Source organism: Ursus americanus, chromosome 2 (genome assembly GCF_024610735.1).
Source record: "Ursus americanus isolate L20-20 chromosome 2, mUrsAme1.1.p, whole genome shotgun sequence".
NCBI classification, from domain to species: Eukaryota; Metazoa; Chordata; class Mammalia; order Carnivora; family Ursidae; genus Ursus; species Ursus americanus.
In genome coordinates this window covers 73,849,429-73,870,179 of record NC_142128.1, presented here as the reverse complement: position 1 = coordinate 73,870,179, position 20,751 = coordinate 73,849,429, and the positions used below count along the sequence as shown (strand labels likewise).

Below are 20,751 nucleotides of genomic sequence, written 5' to 3'. Positions count from 1 at the left end.
ACCTTACTACACTAGTCTAATATAAATAAAGGTATTAGATAGTTCTCTTCACTTACTTATCAAGAAATCTTTAACTGTCACAACTATACTTTTTTTTTCCATTTTCTTTAATATGCGTTGCGTGAACTATGTGAGCCTACATGAAGTCTGCCACACCAACGTGTTATAGAAAAAACTGATCTAACCTGTAGTACTTTAAGGCTCATGTATACAAGGTCCAAGTAGAAAGAAAAGTGATCTACAAATTGCCATCAAAAAAGAACACTACCACATGGACGGCAAGTTATGTTTTATGTATTTTCACCTATATATATAATCATAGAATTTAAGAAGGGTACCACACCCTGCTAGGAATCCTATTTGGCGGGGGGGCCTCTTAAAAACTATACTGTCTACATGTGTTCACACGTACTGCTGCTTATGTCTGCCGCAGTATCTACACTATTAAAATAACTCTAAATGTCAATTTTTACCAATTTATGACACACATGCTGTTTCCTCTCTAACTACAGGTAATTGAAATGTGATATTTACATGTAGAACTCTAGGGTCTCATAATGCGAGGTTATTAATAACCAAAATAGTACCTAAAGTCTTAGTGTCTTCAGGCGTTGATTCATCACCAGGATGGGGGCGAGGTCCTAGAAAGAAAAAAAAAAAAGGAAATATGTTTAAAGAGAGAAAAAAATAAAGCTTAAAGATCTCTCAATTCATAGGTTTTTGGGGCGCCTGGGTGGCGCAGTCGTTAAGCGTCTGCCTTCGGCTCGGGGCGTGATCCCGGCGTTCTGGGATCGAGCCCCACATCAGGCTCCTCTGCTATGACCCTTCTTCTTCCTCTCCCACTCCCCCTGCTTGTGTTCCCTCTCTCGCTGGCTGTCTCTCTCTGTCAAATAAAGAAATAAAATCTTAAAAAAAAAAAAATTCATAGGTTTTGATTTTTCACCTTTGTATAAAAACCCTTGTAATTTCCTTTTCCTTGTATAAATGAAGGTTTCCTGTTAAAGGCAGCATCATAATATATTATAAACTTGTATGTGATCAGCATTCTTCTTGTCCAGTAATATTTCCGGTGCTACAATATTCTGTGGTACAGTAAGCAACTGTATCATAAGTGTATTGTTCAAATTATGGATTTAATTGTTTAAATTATGGATTCAATGTGATTCTACTTAAAAGTAAAAATTTGGGGGCGCTTAATAAACTATTCAGATACTGATCTGCAATAGAAGGAAACTTCAACACGATGAAGGCCATTTATGAAAAACCATCACTTGCATCATACTCAACGGTCAAAGACTGAAAGTTTTCCCCTTAAGATCAGGAACAAGACACGACGCCTGTGTTTTCCACTTCTATTCAATGTAATACTGGAAGTTCTAGTCAGAACAATCAGTCAAGAAAAAGAGAAAAAAGCATCCACATTCGGCAGGAAGAAATAAAATGATCCCTGTTCCAGATGACATGCACGACCTTTACATAGGAAACTCTACGGACCACACACACCCCTATTAGAATAAATCAGAATTCGGCAAAGCTGCAGGGCACAAAATCAACATGCAAAAATCGGTTGTATTTCTCTACACTAACAATGAATAATCCAAAAAAGGAAAGTAAGAAAACTATCCCATTTACAATAGCAACAAAAACAAACAAAATACTCAGGAGTAAAACAAGCAAGGTGAAAACTCGTACACTGAAAACTACAAAATGCAGCTGAAACAAACTGAAGATATAAACAAGTGGAAAGACATCCGCGTTCCTGAATTAGAAGACAGAGTATTATTAAAATGTTAATACTGCACAAAGCAAGCTACAGACTGAATGCAACCCCTATTACCATCTTGAATATGCATGCTGCAGAAACAGAAAAAAAAACCCTATAATTCATATGGTATCTCAAGGGACTAAAAACAGCCAAGATAATTTTTGGGAGGACTCACGCTTCCTGATTTTAAAACTTACTACTACAAAACTACAATAATCAAAATAGAAAGGTACTGGCATAAACAGAGACACACAGATCAATGGAACAAAATAGAGAACTCAAAAATAAACCCTTGGGACTGTGGTCAAATGACTCCACAAGGGTGCTAAGAACATTGAACGAGAAAGGGCAAATTTTTTGACAAATGGTTCTTAGAAAACTGGATATCCAAATGTGAAAGGATGAAGTTGGACCCCTACCTACTTTTACACATACACAAAAATTAATTCAAATGGATACAAAACTAAACATAGAACTACAAGTATAAAACTCCTAGAAGAAAACACAGAACGAGGTTTGTGATGTTGGGTCTGGCTACTACTGCCTGATTGTGATACAAAAAGCACAGGAAACAAAAGAAAAACTAGATAAATTGGGCTTCATCAAAGGACACTGTATAGAGTGAGAGAAAACATCTGCAAACCAAACACCTTATCTAATAAGGCACTAATATACAAAATACATAATGAACTCCTAAGAGTCAACAGCAAAAAACAAGCCAATTAAAAAATGGGCAAAGGACTTGAATAGACATTTCTCCAAAGATCTGCAAAAGACCAATAAGCACATGAAAAGATGACTAATCCACTAATCATTAGGGAAATGCAAATAAAAACCACAATGAGGGGGTGCCTGGCTGGCTCAGTAGGTTAAGCTTCTGACTCTTGATCTCAGCTCAGGTCTTGGTCTCAGGGTCTTGAGTTCAAGCCCCACATTGGGCTCCAAAAAAAAAAAAAAAAAAAAAGGCAAAACAAAACAAAACAACCCCTCCCCCACAATGAGATACTATTTCATGTGTATTAGGATGGCTATTATCAAAAACTGGAAAAGAGCAAGCGTTGACAAAGAGGTGGGGAAATTGGAATCTTTGTGTATCACTGGTGAGACTATAACATAGGCAGCCACTGTGGAAGCCAGTATGGCTGTCCCTCAGAAAAGTAAACAAAGAATTACCATATAACCCAGCAATTCTATCCCTAGGCATATGTACCGCCAAAACTGAAAACAGAGCCTCAGTTATTCCAATGCTAATATTCAGAGTAATATTCAGAATAGCCAAAAGGTAGAAATGACCCAAGTGTCTATCAACAGATGAATGAATAAACAAAATGTGGTACGTAATACAACAGAATATTACTCAGCCAGAAAAAGAGTAAGTTCTCATATGTGCTACAAGATGGATGAAACTGGAAAACATTATGCTAACTGAAATAAGCCAGAAATGATTCCACTTCTATGAGGTACTTGGAATAGTCCAATTCATAGAGACAGAAAGTAGAATAGTGGTTGCCACCGCTGTGGGTGGGGAGAGCCGGGGAAGGACGGAGAGATGGAGAGTTGTTTAATAGGTGTAAAGATTCAATGTGAGATGATGAAAACATTTTGGAGATACAGATACTAGTGATGCTTGCAAATAATGTGAATGTATTTAATGCCACCGAAATGTACATTTAAAATGGTTAAAATGGTAATAGAAGTTTATTTAGAGAAATTAACACACAAGGGTACCTGGGTGGCTCAGTCAGTTAAGCATCTGACTCTTGATTTCGGCTCAGGTCATGATCTCAGGATGGTGAGATCAAGCCCCACGCTGGGCTCTGCGCTCAGTGGGGAGTCTGCTTGTCCCTCTCCCTCTGCTAGTCCCCCTACCCGCTCGCTCTCTCAAATAAATAAATAAAATCTTGAAAAAAATTAACATACAAAACAGTCTAAACATTTCTGAAAAGGAAGTGTTCTGCCAGCTATCAAACTATACTATACTATACTATAGTAAAAAAAAAAAAAAAGTACTAAAGCAAAAAAAAAATGATTTGGTGCTGGCACAGGAATGCAGAGTTCAAGGGAACAGAAGAATAACTAGAACACCCATGAATTTAATATATAATAAAAATTGGTACCTGAAATAGTTGGCTAGAGGACAACCTAATCAACAGCTGTCCCTACTTCACCACTGGGAGGGGGTGGGTGGGGGTAGAGGAACCCTATCTCACTCCATATACCACAAGGAATTTCAGATGCACCAACAACTTAAATGCAAAGGATGCAATCAGAACACACGGTTGAAATGATGATATATTTCAGCATGGGGAAGATCAAAAGTCTTTATAAAAAAGACAAAACACACACAGCCAGTAGGGAAAAGGTCAATACACCCAACTACCTGTTAATATAAAACCTCTACACATATAAAAGGCCCCTGACAGGAGAATAGTTTATATAAACTGCGGCGTATCTTTTTTTTTTTTAAGATTTTATTTTACTTATTATTTGAGAGAGAGTGAGAGAGCACAAGCAGGGCGAGAAGCCGAGAGAGAAGCAGACTCCCTGCTGAGCAGGGAGCCCAATGCGGGACTTGATCCCGGGACTCCGGGATCATGACCTGAGCTGAAGGTAGACACTTAACTGACTGAGCCACCCAGGCGCCCCTAAACTGTAGCATATCTTAAAGTCACCATTAAAAAACATGGGATATAATAAATCTGAATACAACCCTAATCCAGGAAGTGGAAAAAGTGCAAGTTTCAGAAAAATATGAACAGCATGCCATTTTTATTCAAGAATGAAGAAAAAAAACACCAAAAAATGTCTAACTACACAGAAAAGGATGCTTATGTACAGAAATAGATAAAAAGACACCCTAAACTATTATGTGATTAACTCAGGGAATGGACTAGAGAAAGACAGTAAGAACCCATCTTCTATTCCGTATACTTTGGTAACGTGTGAAATTTTATAAACTTATATTCATATACTTATACATTAAAACTATAAAAAGCAGTCTATATCCAATAGTATAAAAATCTTAAAAGAAATATGACTAGTAAAATTAAGGCAAAGGAAAAATACTTAGAAAAAACTGTTCCCTTCACGTTAACAGGGCTTTCATTTATGAGTTCTGAGGAAATCAATAAGAAAAATACCGTAGAAACCTAATAGAAAAATGAGCAAAGGACACGAATAGATCAAGTAGACCCAAGAAAGTTCATCTTCACTGATAATTAAGGAAACGCAAATTAATGTATGACATCATTTTGAATTCATCGCCTTTTAAAGCTTTTTTTTTTTTCAAAGATTTTATTTATTCATTTGACACAGAGAGAGAGAGAGAGAGCGCGAGCAGGTGCACAAGCAGGCGGAGTGGCAGATTCCCCCTGAGCAGGAAGCTGGACACGGCTCAGTCTCAGGACCCTGAGATCACGACCTGCACGGAAGGCAGACGTCCAACCAACTAAGCCACCGGGCACCCCAGTGTTAAAAAAAGGATAAAGAGTTGCTGAACCTGGAGGACTTGAACTCGGAGGCGTAGTCGTGTGAGGAGGCTCGGATTCTGAAAAAATTAGTTTGTTTCAATTCACCAACTTTATCAATAAAAAATTATGGATTTAATTTTGATTTTAAAAAGATTATTTCTCAAGGTGAAAAATACTTACCTTTTAAACTTTGTAATTCTATTTCTGGGAATTTAACCTCAATGTCTATTTGCACAAGTACATCAGAACGTATGCATACCAATGTTCGCTACAGCTTTGTATTTTAAAACGGAAATCCCAGAAGTTAACTGACAATAAATCATATAAGTAATGGAGTTCAGACATAGCAACTCTGAAATCTGGAAGATATTTCCTTCCAACCACAGCAAAATAACCCTTCAGTTCTTAAGCACAGTAGCTTATCAGCAGAACCCGCAAGAAATCCCCCACTTCATTTCAATGAATAAGAACTATTCCTGCCTTTCAGTGCCTATGAAATTTACTTTCTATTGCTGAAGAAAAATGCCCAGTAAAAAGAAAACAATAATTGTATGAGGCAAAGAGTTTGGTGGGGGTGGGGAATGGAAATACAGGTCTTATTCTGGAGATAGCAGAAATGTCCAGCTTAAACTGTGCTACAAAAATAAAACAAAACAAAACCAACACCAACACCAACACCAACACCAATACCCAAACTAAACTGGTAGCAGACCAACAACTGAAACACAGGCCTGGACCAGGAAGACATCCTGAAGGACCCAAAAGACCACTTTTACAAGGAATAAAACAGCAAAGTAAAAGACCCAGAAACTATATTCATTAAAAACAGAAGACAAAGACCTTCCTCTTCACTAGTATTCATTTGAGCGATGTCACATGAGCTACCCTTAGGAGCTCCCCATATGCGAAGCGCAGTGCTGTTGTGAATGAAGCCCGTGAAAAGTTTACCATCGCTCACGGGGGAGGCATTAAAACCATCTTACAAATACATACACAGTTAAAGTGCCCATGACTTGCCCACGTTTACATACTTGTTTCTATCTGTATGCTACGGCAAATAGTTCTAGAAGCATTAACAACGTAAAAATGACTATCAGTCTGCTCTTCCTCCTTTCATTACTGAACATGATGAATGCGTGTAAATCATTAGAGATGGAGATGATTTTGAAAAATATAAGCAGGAAGGTACTAAACCTGGGACACTCGGAATTGGAGGTTTTGTACTGGGAAGAGTCGTCACTGGAAAACAAAATAATGTAGATGTATCAGATGACTGGGAGTTACTGCTGGCATGTGCACCAGGAATTTAAAAGATTTTTGGAAAATACAAGCAGAAAGTTACTAAACCTGTATGATTCAAAATCGGAGGACTGGTACTGACAGGAATCAGCACTGGAAAAAAAAATAACGTAGACTCGATCAGCCACCTGGGAATTATTGCTTTCTTTTCATTTATATGAAGTATGCTTTCCATTCTTGACTTATTTAGGTAAAAATTCCCACGCTTCAATTTTCTGAAAAATGGCTACTGTTCATTTTTGCACATAAAAAAAGCCAAACAAGAGAAATTTATATACCTCTGTGACATACCTAACATGCAAAGACCCTATGAAAACATATAAAATTAAAACAGCAGAATTCTTTTGTGAATTTTGTCATACATCTGTCAGGGAAATGAATACAACACAGAGTTAATACTATAATTGCTTCTATTTAACTATTTGGCATCACTGATATTTAATACCGAAGAAACAAAATTAAAAAAAAAAAAAAGACAAGAAGGAAAATGATACCCATTGTACCTTTAAGACACTTTGGCTTGGCAGGCTCCCAAGTACTGTTACTGCCACAGACGGCTATGTTCGTGCCCTCGTGGTAAAAACCCGGTGAGCATTCAAATTCGACTGTTGCTCGGTAGTAATATTTTCTTCTAAACCCTGACACCAGTTGTCCATTTTCAGGGTCTGGAAATGGACATCTGACAACTGAAATGTAAAGAAAGTCCAGAATTAATGGAAAGCTGCTTTAACATAGGAGCAGAAAAAATAGTACAAGGTAATAAGTTCCAGAAGGAAGAAATATACAAGGAATGAAAGGCAAGGTGTTAAAACAAAAAAACACCCAAGAAACCTGTATACATATGAACATTTTAACTCCGGGGAAACAGATTTAGAGAAATCTAATAATGTTTATCCACCTAGAAAAGACTAGCATTACGGTCTATTGGCTTTCCTACATTTTTTCCCATTACTGACGAGGTTTGAGAAAGGCCTGACCGCCACATACAAATTTGGGGTAAGTACAAGAGCAACTTTTGATCCTCCTTTGCTCTAGGGATTTTTGTAAAGGTCATGCTGACACTGATTGCAGTACTCTGCTTTTCTAGAAAGGTGGGAAACACCCTTCTGAGAAGGTAATACTTGAGCTCAAACTTAGAAGTTCAAAAGCACGTAGCCATGCAAAGACAGGCAAAAAGGAAGTTCTCAGCAACAACATACACAAACGGGGATGTTCAACTAATGGAAAGGCCAATGGAGTTAGGGCAGCGTTTTCCAAACATCTTGGCCTGCAACCCAGGGATCAAACAACACATTTTATGCTGTAAACCACTATATGAGCACACAGGCCTGAAATACAAGTTAGCCTCATACCAGCAGATTCTGCTATTTCCCATTCTACTCTACCTCTTAACAAGTGAACTACTGGTCAGGACCTGAGAGAGTGATTTCAGGATCGATGAACGGGCTGGGGAGAATTTGGAAACAAAAACCAAAACCACAGGGCTGGGCAGTGAGTACAACAGAACATCTCTGGACATGAAATCTGAGCAAGAGATAAGGGCCAGGGAGTGGATACCCTTTTCAACCAGAGGACTGCTCTTCCTCTGTTCCCAGGGATTCTGACTTTCCATCAGCTGTCATTTCCCTTCAGCCTGAGGAACTTCCGGTAGCAATTCCTATAGTGCAGGTCAGCTGGCGACAAGTTCTCCAGGCTTGGGTTTATCTCCAAACGCTTCATTTCCTCACCATCAGTTTTGAAAGATTTCTCCTTGACGGAGAATTCTAGATGAAGGGTTTTGGCGTTTTTCCAGCACACTAGCAGACACTGTCTTCCAGTCTCCACTGTTCTCAGGACAAGTCGGCTGTCACTCTTACTCGGGGGGGGGGGGCAGGACAGTACCACCTGTGTTTATGCTTCCCTCTCTGACTGCTTTTCCTTGCACACCTCTTGTTTTCAGTAGTTTCACCCTGATGCCTTTAGCTCAGTGGGGGTTTCTTGGTAAATGAAAACAACGTATTTATCCTGCTGGGGTCACTGGCTTCCTTGGTTCTGTGAGGTTATTGTTTTGGGACAAATGTGGATAATTTGTGGCCAATATTGATTCAAACCATTGTCTATCCTGTTCCTTCTCCTCTCTTTCTGAAGCTCCAACAGCATGTATGTTCGGCTTCTTGCTACTCTTCCACAGGTCTGTGAGTCTCTCTCTTTCTAATATTTCCTTTCCAATCATAGTCTCCTGACTTCAGGTTCACCGATTTTTTTCGCTCTTGTGCTAAACTGCTGTTAACTGCACTAATGGCTTTATGTTTGCTAGACCCAATTCACATACAGTAAAACTCACCCTTTTAGGTACACAGCTGTATTAGGTCTGACAAATGCAAATAATCATGTAATCACCACAATAAAGACACAGAAAAGTTCCATTACCCCCCAACATGTCCTCATGCCACTCTGTAATCAACCCTCCCCACCCCTGCAACCACCTTCACCAACCAGCCAAACACTGATCTGTTTTCTCTCTCTCTACAGTTGCTTTTCCAGAATGTCATAATGGGATCACAGCCTCCGAGTATGGCTTCTTTCACTTAGCATAATGCATTTGAGATTCAGTCCTGTTGCTGCATGGATTAGAGCTCACTCCTTTTCATTGCTGAGTTGTATTCCACCAAGTGGATGTACCACAGTTGTTTATCCATTCACCAGTAGAAGGACAAGTGGGTTGTTCCCAATCTGCGGTGATTTAAAGTAAGGCAGCTGGATATTCTCACCCAGGTTTCTATGTGAGCATTTTTCATTTTACTTGGATTGATGAGCTGTATGTGAAGAGTATGCTTAACTTTATAAGAAATCACCAAACTATGTTGCCAAGAGGTCATATACTTTAGATTCTTACAGAAAGTGTATAAAAGTTACAACTGTTCCAGATCTTTAGTGGTATATGGTGTTTTTAGCTTTTGGTCTTAGTTTTAATTTCAGCCACTCTAGTAGATATCTAGTGGTATCTCACTGTGGTTTCAATTACATTTCTGTAATTGCTAATGACATTGAACAACTTCTCATGTACTTTTTGCCATCCGTATAGCTTCTTTGATGAAATAGTTGTATTCAATATTTTGCCCATTAAAAAAAAAAACTGAGCTGTTTTATTATTATTGTGGGTTTTTCGGGTTTTTTTAAAGATTTTACTTATTGATTTGCCAGAGAGATAGAGAAAGAGAGCACAAGCAGGGGTACCTGCAGGCAGAGGGAGGAGCAGGCTCCCCACTGAGCAAGGAACCCAATGTGGGACTCAATCCCAGGACCCTAGGATCATGACCTGAGCTGAAGGCAGAGGCTTATCTAACAAAGCCACCCAAGTGTCCCTTGTTATTGTGTTTTAAGAGTTCTTTACATGTTGTAGATATCAGGTATGTGCTTTCCAAGTATTTTTTCTCCAGTCCATGGCTCATTTTAAAAAATTATTTTAACAGTGTCTTGTGAGAGCAGACATACTGAACTTTTAAAAAGTCTATTTCGTTAATTTTTTTCTTCTTTAAAGGATCATGCTTTTACGGTTGTATTTAAATCTTTGGCTAAGTCATGAACATTTTCTATGTTTTCTAGTAAAACTTTAATAATAGTTTTAGGTTTTACATTTAAGGCTATTATCCATTTTCAGTAAACATTTTTGTATTGTACTAACATGAGTTAAGGGTTCTTTTTGGTATTTTTGAAAACGCATGTCCAATTATGCCTGTCCTTTTATCATTTTTTCCACTGAACTGTTTGTACAACTGTAATAAGATCACCTAGACACACCTGGAAGGGTTTATTTCTGGACTCTCTATTCTGTTCCATTGCTCTATATGGCTACCCTTTCAACAATATCACACTGTTTCGATTATATGCTTTATACTATGTTTTATAATTAAGTCCTGAGACCAGGAAGAATGAGACTTCTAATTTTTTTCAAAAGTGCTTTGAATGTTTTGCTTCATTTGTCTTTTCATATTAATTTTAGATTCAGCTTGTCAATTTATATAGAAAATTCTGCTGGGATTTTTGTTGGGATTGTGAATTTATAGATCAGTTATGGAGAACTGACATCTTTGTTATACTGAGTGTTCTAATTCATGTTATGAATTTCTATTTATTAAGATCTTCTTTAAGTATTTAGCTGTTTTTAGCCATTCAAATCCTACACGTTTGTTAGATTTATACACAAATATTTATACAAGTTTGAAGTTGTAAATGGTACTTCGAAATTTTGTTTCTTATGGTTTATTGCCAGTATGTAGACCTACAGTTGATTTCTGTACATCGATCTTGTGTCTTGCAACCTTGCTAAAACTTCAGTCTTTCAAATCTTCTACCTAATCATCTCATGAGTGAATATGGTATATTTTATTTCTTCCTTTCCAGTGTGTTCCTGTTTCTATCACTTGCTGAATGTTGAATACAATACAATGCTGAATACAGTGGTGACAGTAGACATGCTTGTCTTGTTCTTACCTTAGGGGGAATAAATTAGTCTTTCATCATTAAATATAATGCTAGCTGTGGCATTTTTATCAGGTTCAGATAGTGTTGTTTGATTCCTAGTTTGCTGAGAAATGTTATCATGAAAAGATGATGACTTGTCAATTGCTTTTTTTTTTTTTTAACATCTATTAAGATATCATGTGGGTTTTTTTTTCCCCTTCTATATAGGGTCTTGATATGATAAATTATACTGGTAAATTTTTGAATTTGAATCAACCTTGTATTTATAGAATAAATCTTACCTGATTATGGTGTATTCTTATTTTTGTATATGAGAGAATTTGATTTGTTAACATTTTAAGAAGTTTTGATTCCATGTTCATTATGGATATTGTTTGTAATTTTCTTGCGAGGTTTTTGCTTGGTTTTAATATCAGGATAATGCTGTCCTCATAAAATGAGCTGAGAAATATTCCTTCTCTTGTATTTTCTTGAAAAGTCTGTGCAGAACTGTTATTATTCATTCCTTCATACTTGGTAGAATTCCCCAGTGAGGACATAGGACCTAAACAGTTCTCTTTGTGAGAAGGTTTAAGTTGTCAAATTTATAGGCATAGAGTTGTTCCCTTATTATCTTTTAAATGCCTGCAAGATATTTAGTGATGTTCTCTTTTTCATTCTTGATATTGGCCATTTGTATCTTCTTTTTTTGTCAGTCTGGCTAAGGAGGTTTATTCATTTTATCAATCTTCTCCACGAGCCACAGGTTGGTTTCACTGGTTCTCTCCATTTTTTTCTCTTTTGAATTTCATTCATTTCCACCTTTATTGTTTCCTCCTGTTTCCAGGTATTGAGCTTAACTTCTCCTCTTTTAGTTTCTTAAGGTGGAAGCTTGGATCATGGGTTTGAGACTTTTCTCTTTTTCTAATAGAAAGTATTTCAGGCTGGTAATATCTTTCTGAGCAATGCTTTGGCTGTATCCCACAAATGGTGACATTTTGATATGTTGTGTTTTTCATTTTTATTCAATTCAAAACACTTTCTCATTTTCCTTGTGACTTCTCCCTTGACTCATCGATTAATCACAAGTGTCTTGCATAATTTTCAAATATTTGGGGCTTCTATAGATATCTTTGCCTTCTACATTCATTCCATTGTGATCTGATATTATACTCTAAATTCCGATTTTGAAAAAAATTTTAAACTATTGTATTGTGTAGAATTTGTTCCTCATGCACCTGAATAGAGTAAATATACTGCTGTCATTCAGTGGTCCTTCTTCCAAGGTCAAATCCCCTTCAGAGTCTCCCTGGTTTTGGCCACTCTCTAGAGCCTTACACATTATTTTTAAAATATGTTTTGTCCAGAGTTTACCATTCTTATTTGTGAGAGGGTTAGTCTTTTACAATTTGCTCTACCAGTTCCTGTAGCTAGAACTCTCAGACTTCTTGTAAAACAAAATAAACCTTATTTTTAAGCCAGTGTATGCTGAGTCCTTTGATGTTTCCAAAGAAAAAATTCCTAACTCATGCATGCACACAGGAGGAATTCACAATGTGTTAATTAGAATGCCAAGAACATGTAGGGTAAGAGCTGGGGGAGTTCTATAACTAGAACTACTTTTGAATCACTGGGACCTACATTCAACTAAATTAGGGGCACCTGGGTGGCTCAGTTGGTTAAGTGTCTGACTCTTGATTTCGGCTCAGGTTGTGATCTCATGGGTGGTGAGATCGAACCCTGCGACGGGTTCCCCCGCTCAGTGGGGAGTCTGCTAGAGATTCTCTCTCTCTCCCCCCCAAATAAATAAATAAATCTTAAAAAAAATTAAATTAGAAACCAATTTAATGGGAAGAGCAAGTACCTGTGGCTGTTTTGTTTACTTATAGGTAAGTATTTACCAAGTGTTTCCAAAATATTTACAAACGAGGAAGGAAAGAAATGGAAATATTACCTTTACACTGAGGAGGGTTACTACTCCATACACCATCACCAGAACAAATAAGCCTGCTCTCTCCAATAAGTGAATATTCATCTGACCCACTCGAAGGATTACAACTGTAAGTTACCACTTCATTATATTCAAATTCCTCCTTCTCGCTACTGGTATATCTTCCATTTGGTATTTTTTCAGGTGGTTTACACAGTATCTCTTAAAAAGTGAAAAAAAGAAAAAAAAGGACACGGAAAGAAAAGATTACGAGAGCATTAGTGAAGTCCTATGAGATGCCTTAAATAAATTCATTAACACATGATTTCTACAAGCTAGCTGTAACTCCAATATCCATTTAGAAAAAAAGATTCTGTGAGAAAATGTATTATCCCAAATTTAAACCAGTAATGTACTTTAACTGTGAACTTTAATACAATTTATTTTCTTAAATACCTATATAAGATACCTATATGAAATACCTATGCTTATCTGGAAAGCCATTTTAAGTTCTAATTATAAGAGATGCTGACAATTTACAAATAAAATCTTTAAAAAAAGAGGGAGAGATGCTGACAACTTAAGGAAAAAATATGCTTGTGATTAAAAATAAAACTCAGTGCTAGCTGAGAAATGCTTTATAATTTATAAATACACTTGACACTTGAACAATGAAGGGGTTAAAACTGATCCTCTGCACAGTTGAAACTCCCCATTTATCTTTCGACTCCCCCAGAACTTAACTACTAATAGCCTACTATTGACTAGAAGCCTTACCAAGAACATAAAGAAATGATTAACACAAATTCTGTATGTTATATGTATTATATACTATATTCTTACAATAAAATAAGCTAGAGAAAAGACAGTTTTATTAAGAAAATCATAAAGAGAAAATACATTTACAGTACTGTACAGTTAAAAAAACCACAAATAAGTGGACCTGCACAGTTAAAAATTTGTGTTGCTGAAGGGTCAACTGTATATCCATTCACTAAATCGGTAGTTCATAGCATCAAGATATTATTGTCTGTTTTCACTTTCATCCTTATGAGTCTATGGTGAAATTATCCAGATACTACAAATTGTGTGATAACACAACAAACTGAATCCAGACATCTTCCTTTAGGCAAGATTTTGAAGAGATCTGCCGAATTGTGAAACAGTGCCACTATTCTCCTTCCTTTGGAAAATTCTGCTTTTTTATTAAAAAAATATGTGGCATATATTAACATGCATTGAGCTTACAGTTCTTAAAAGTGAATTAATAAATATTTATTTTAAAAACTTCTCTGTTTTAATTCCAATATAATGACTACAATAGACATAACCCACAGCAAGAAAAGCGCTTTGTGGTTTCTAATTTTAAAGCATAAAGGGATCCCAGCAACAAAATTTTAAGATCTAGTGCTCTAGATTCTAACGGAAGAATATACTTACTTATACATAGTGGGGGATCATCACTCCAGACCATACTTTTTCCATCAATACTAGAAAGTTCACAATATAGAATTCTTTTTCCAATTAATCGAAAACTAAAGAAAAGAAAAAGTTACTGAACTCTTCAGCAATTAACAAGATGTATATAATAATGAAAAAAATTTTTACATGGTTGTTTCTCTATGCTACTGTAGTAGGAGGAAGTTCTTTAAGTGACATATAATGAGAATGGTAACCACATCTGTAATCAAACCAAATAAAGAGTTTCTGCATTTAAATATACATTGGTCTGGAGCAAAGATGTCTAAATAAATCTGTCCTATCTGTCAGTCTGGCCACTTTGCTATCGCCAGCAATCACCTTACACATTCACTTCTATGTCTATGCTCCCGCCTTCCTTTTCTTTCTTTTTTTTTTTTTTTTAAGATTTTATTTATTTATTTGAAAGAGAGAGAGCATAAGCTGGGGAGAGATACAGAGGGAGAAGCAGACTCCCTGCTGGGCAGGGAGCCCAATGTGGGGCTTGACTAGGGGAATTAAATACAGATTTGAGCATGAAGAAAGAACTGGCAAACTGGAAATTACTGAGCAAAAAGAGAAAAACCTGAAGAAAAGTACACAATCGAAGGGACTGTTGGGACACCAATAAGCAGACCAAGATATATACTGTAAGACTCTCAGAAGAAGACAGAAAGGGCACAGAGAATATTTGAAGAAAATGGCTGGAAACTTCCCAAATTTGATGAAAGATGTGAATATAAATATCTAAAATACTCAAAAACTCTAAGTAAGATGAACTCAAAGACCCACACTAAGACACATAATAATCAAACTTTCAAAAGACCAAGAGAAGCTCGAAAGCTGGAAGACCAAAGTGAATCATCACCTACAAGGGATCCTAAATAAGATTATCAGTAGATTTCACACCTGGAACTTGGAGGCCAGAAGACAGTGGGCTGACTGAATATTTAAAGTGTTAAAAGAAAAAAAAATGTCAATGGTTAGAAGTCAAGTCCAGAACTAACAGAACTTCAGGCTGAAATTTCAAGTCTAGAACCATTAAAAGATTTATAATGATGTTAAAAAAAAAAAAAAGAGTCTGGTTTTTTCATAAGAAATAGCAGGGAGAACAGTAGGAGAAGGGAGGGAAGAATGAAGGGGGGGTAAACAGAAGGGGAGCTAAACCACGACAGACTATGGACTCTGGGAAACAAACTGAGGGCTTCAGAGGGGAGGTGGGTAGGGGATTGGGCTGGGCCGGTGATGGGTATTAAGGAGGGCACATACTGCATGAAGCAATGAGTGTTATACGCAAATAATGAATCATAGAACAGTACATCAAAAACTAAGGATGTACTGTATGGTGACTAACATAATAAAAAATTTAAAAAAAGAAAAAAAAAGTCTGACACACAAAATTCCTCTATCCAGCCAAACGGTGCTTTAAAAGTGAGGGAACAATTAGGATTTCCCCAGTTAAAAAAAAAAAAAAAAAAATCTGAGGGAGTCTGTGACATTAGACTTCAAAATGTCCAAGGGAGTCTGCAAGGTCAAATGAATGGACACTAGAAAGTAACCTGAAGCTGTGTGGATAAATAAAGATCTCACTAAAGGGAAATACCCGGGCAATTATAAAAGCTAGTATTATTGTAACAATGGTAATTGTAAGTAAAATTGTTTTCTATGTGATTTAAGACAGTAATCTTTTAGAAGAAAATAACTTCTTAGTGTTGAAGTTAGTATTACAATTATTAGTGTAGAGATCAGTATGACATCAACAACCAGAAGGGGTGGGGATAAAGCTGTAAATGAACAGTTTTGTAATTTACTGAAGTTCAAACTGGGGTGCTAGGACTCTAGGATGTTAATTTAGTCCCCATGGTAACTACGAACAAAATAGCTACAGAATATACACAAAAGGAAATGAGAGAGGAATTCAAACATTTCACTACAAACATCAACTACACACAAAATAAAAGAGTAATACAGGAAATGAGGGACATAAAAAGCTATAAGGAATATAGAAAAAAATAGCACAATTTCAGAAATTTCTCCTTGTCAGTAATTACTTTAAATGTAAATGGATTAAGCTCTCCAATCAAAAGACAGAGATCAGCAAAATGGATAAAAACACATCATCCAGCTATACAGTATCTACCAGAGACTCTCTTAAGCTTCAAAGACACATACAGGTTGAAACTGAACGGATGGAAAAAGATATTCCACACAAATAGTAACCAAAAGAGAGCAGGGGTGGCTATACTTCAGACAAAATAAGACTTTAAATCAAAAACGATTATAGGAAACAAATAAGGACATTATATTAGTAAGGGTTAAATACTGAAAGAATATACAATTATATATCTAATACCATGACATAAATATATATGAAGCAAAAACTGACAGAATTAAAGGGGGGACTAACATTTCTCATAATAGGTATTTCTATACTAATAGTTGGAGACTTCAATACCCAACTCACAAGAGTGGAAAGGACAATGAGAAAGAAGATAAGGAAATAGACGACTTCAACAACACAAAAAAACAAAGAGACGGCAGACATATACAGAGCATTCTACCCAACAACAACAAAATATATGTTCCTCTCAAGTGCATATGGGACGCTTTCCAGGGCAGACCATATGCTAGGCCACAAATTAACAAGATAAATTAATGTTATTAATAACATAATTATACAATGAATAATAAGATAATTATGTTAGACCACAAATTAATATTAATTAATCAATAGATTTTAAAAGATAGATATCATACAAAGTATCTTCTCTGGCCACAATAGGATGAAGTTAGAAACCAATATTAAAAGGAAAATTGGAAAATTCACAAAATTGTGAAAAATAAACAACATGCTTTTAAACAACCAACGGATCAACAAAGAAATCAAAGGGAAATTAGAAAATACTTTCAGGTGAATGAAAATGAAAACGCAGCATACCAAAACTTATGGGAGGCAATGAAAGTAGTGCCAAGGGGCAGATTTATGACTATAAAGGCTTACTTTAAAAAATGAAAGATCTGAAATCAACAATCAAACGTTACAACTAAAAGTAGTAGAAAAAGTAAAACTAAACCCAAAGCTAGCAGAAGGAAGTAAGTACTAAAGATTAAAGAGGAAATAAATAAAATAGAGAAACTACAATACAGAAAATCAATGAAACCAAATGTTCGTTCTTTGTAAAGATCAACTGAATTCACAAACCTTTAGATAGATGGACTAAGAAAGAGAGCGAGAAGACTCAATTTATTGAACTCAGAAATTTAAGTGGGAACATTACTATCAACTCTACAGAAATACAAAATATAATAAAGTACTATGAACAATTTTACACCAGCAAATTGGATAACCCAGAGAAAATAGACAAATCCCTGGAAAGACAAAGCCTACCAAAACTAAACCATGAAGAAACACCAAATATGAATAGACTTATAACTAGTAAGGAGATTGAATCAGAAATCATAATTCTTCCAACAAAGAAAAGCCCTACACCTGATCGTTTCATGGGTGAATTCTACCAAACATTGAAAGAAGAACTAATACTGATTCTTCTCAAACTTTTCCAAAAAATTCAAGACGAAGCCTTCCAAATTCATTATGAGATCAGCATCAACATGATACCAAAACCAAACAAGGACACTACAAGGAAATAAAGTTACAGACCAATATCTCTTCTGCATGATGCAAATACCATCAAAAAATACTAAACAACAAAATTCTGCAGCATATTATAACCGTGAACAAGTGAGATCTACTCTTGAGATACAAGGATGGTTCAACATGAAAAATGATCAATGTCATATGCCACATCAGCAGAATGGACAAAAACCACATCACCATCTCAAGTGATGCAGAAAAAGCATTTAACAAAATTCAATACTCTTTCATGATAAATATACTCAATGAACTAGGAAGACAAGAAAACTATCTTAAGATAATAAAGGCCATTCAAGAAAAACCCACAGCAAATATCATAATGATGAAAACCTTTTTGAGGACAAAGTCAAGTATGCCTGTTTTTACCATTTCTATTCAACACAGTACTGGAAATTCTAGCCACACCAGTCAGCCAAGAAAAGGACATAAAAGACATCCAAAGCATCCAAACTGGAAAGGAAGAAGTAAAATGATCAGTTTGCAGATGATGTGATCTTCTCTGTAGAAAACGCTAAAGATCCCACCAGAACAAAAGTGTTAGTAGCATTATTAATGAATTCAGCAAAGTAGCAGGATACAAAGCCAATATTAAAAAAATCAGATGTGGGGCACCTGAGTGGCTCAGTCGTTAAGCGTCTGACTCTTGATTTGGGCTCAGGTCATGATCTCAGTGTTGTCAGATCAAGCCCTGCTGCCGGCTCAGCGCGCTGAGAGCGGAGCCTACTTAAGATTCTCTTTCTCCCTTTCTTATTGCCCCCTCTCCCTGGCCATTCACATGCACATGCTCTGTCTCTCTCTCTCTCTCAAAAAAAAAAAAAAAAAAAAAAAAAAATCAGATATATTTCCATATTGTATACCATTTATCCTCAAGGTGAACATTCTTCATAAATGCCCAGTATCCCCAATATATATTATTAAAAGAGCTCTGTGGAACAAAGGCTGTTATTCTTAAGTGTTCAGTATCTTTTTGAGATACTTAACCTTTGTAGCAGTCACAAAAATGCAACTAACAAATCTAGGTCAACATAACGGTCTACACTAACCAGGTGAATTCTGACATGGTAACACCTTAGAATTACCTCAATATAAGAATATCTTCAGCTGGCAATTCGACCTCCCATTTCTATAAGCCCAACTTCAACTTTGAGAGTTGGTCATTTTAAATAGGGTGCACTTTGTTGTCAAAAATGAAGTCATCATTGTTAATGCTTATAATACATTTATTGTGAATATAGTAAATACTATAAAATTTTGCTTTTCTTCAATTGAAATTTCTTTCTACTAATTACACATCTTCTCAGTTTCAATAATGATACTTGTTAGGCTATAAGTACGATTTGTCACATAAAACAAAAATGAAATTAACTTTATGGGAATGCTTAAGAGAAGCAAAACAAAAATAGAATTAGTAGTATTGATCTTATTTCCTCTTAAGGAACAACTTACCCCTCATTACAAGAATACAGAGCCTGTGAACCAAAGAAAAAGGATCCATTTACACTGACTACCCGGCCATTTATGGGTTCTCCTGGTCGATAACATAATCTTTCTAAAAGAAAATTTATAAATTCATTGTTTCACAGCAATTTCAAAACATTTCAAAACGTTCAAATGCTTAAATGTTTAAATTAACATATTTCATAGCAATTCCAAAACATTTAAATTAAAATAAAAATTCTCATTGTTCATCTGAATTCATGAGAGTATTATTTTCTTTCTTCGACTATTATAAGGCCAAACTTAAGATTCACATTTAACCAGTTAACTGATTGCCAAGAAAGATCCCCTGGGGATTTTTCAAAGCCTAAAAAACTACATTGCCATCTAAAACCTACATTCACATGAGAAAACAATCACTGCACTACTGCAGTGTGCAACCTAAAATGTGTGAAATCTCCAGAATAATGAAAAAAAAAAGTTTTGTACACTTACCTGTACAAGCCTCCTCGAGAGGTGTCCACGTGTTATCATCCTGACAAACGGAAAACACAGAACGACCAGGTGTAATAAACCTGTATCCTGGTCGACACTCAAAGTATACTTTGTCCCCAGGATTAAAATCGGATTTTGTAACATTTGGCCTCATAGAGCTGTACTTCGGAAGATGATCACAGGCATCTAGAAATAAAAGAATGAGAACACGAAAATGAAGTATTTGATCTCTTTCACCCACCGGGGTAATACAGAATAAATGGAAAGATCCTTGGCAAGATTTTAAATGATTCTTCCATGCTTCCACCCAAGTGGTGACAGCAGCTGAGGATGGGCCTTGCTTATTTTCAGTAGCACCCTACTAGGTTTTGATTTGTTGGGGAATAAGATGAATTTTCTTTCAATAATAAATTGAAGAAACAAAAATAATGGTTTAGGTCTTAATAATATATGTAGATAAGCATCCTTTCCCACTTTTTTCTAAATTCATTTCAACACTCGCCTCTCCTCTAAAACGCCTTCTGTAGTACACAGCACTCTGCTCTGATTACTCTTCCATAGTCTGAAACAAACCAATGATAACTTGTCACTTCAGGCTCGGTCTCCTTGTTGCGGAAGGCAAGTTTCTAGAGGGAGAGATCACAGGTCTTCTTTTTCTACTGCACTGTGTACGCAGTGGCGGCTTCAGAAATGCTAGAGTAACAAGTGATTGTTAAATAAGCATTATGTAGTTCATAGATCAAGATAAATACGCACTGAAGTCTTTCATATAAGACTTCACGCTTCATATGATTGAACC

General features: G+C 36.1%; 1 protein-coding gene across 6 annotated transcripts in view; it reads right to left on the bottom strand.

The window, feature by feature from the left end:
* The window catches only part of LOC123785802 (membrane cofactor protein-like), a 38,198-nt gene that overhangs the window by 9,853 nt on the left and 7,594 nt on the right, over positions 1–20,751 (bottom strand). For 3 of the 6 annotated variants that reach the window (XM_045787795.2, XM_045787793.2, XM_045787792.2), the window contains exons 2-10: positions 19,953–20,138; positions 19,467–19,569; positions 14,348–14,442; positions 12,932–13,129; positions 7,038–7,220; positions 6,583–6,627; positions 6,430–6,474; positions 5,265–5,312; positions 588–641 (exon numbers count right to left, since the gene is read on the bottom strand). In XM_045787795.2, coding sequence (XP_045643751.1) covers positions 588–641; positions 5,265–5,312; positions 6,430–6,474; positions 6,583–6,627; positions 7,038–7,220; positions 12,932–13,129; positions 14,348–14,442; positions 19,467–19,569; positions 19,953–20,138 — 957 coding nt within the window. The remainder of the gene's footprint in view (positions 1–587; positions 642–5,264; positions 5,313–6,429; positions 6,475–6,582; positions 6,628–7,037; positions 7,221–12,931; positions 13,130–14,347; positions 14,443–19,466; positions 19,570–19,952; positions 20,139–20,751) is intronic. The other 3 variants (XM_045787794.2, XM_087857656.1, XM_045787796.2) reach the window with 3 other exon arrangements.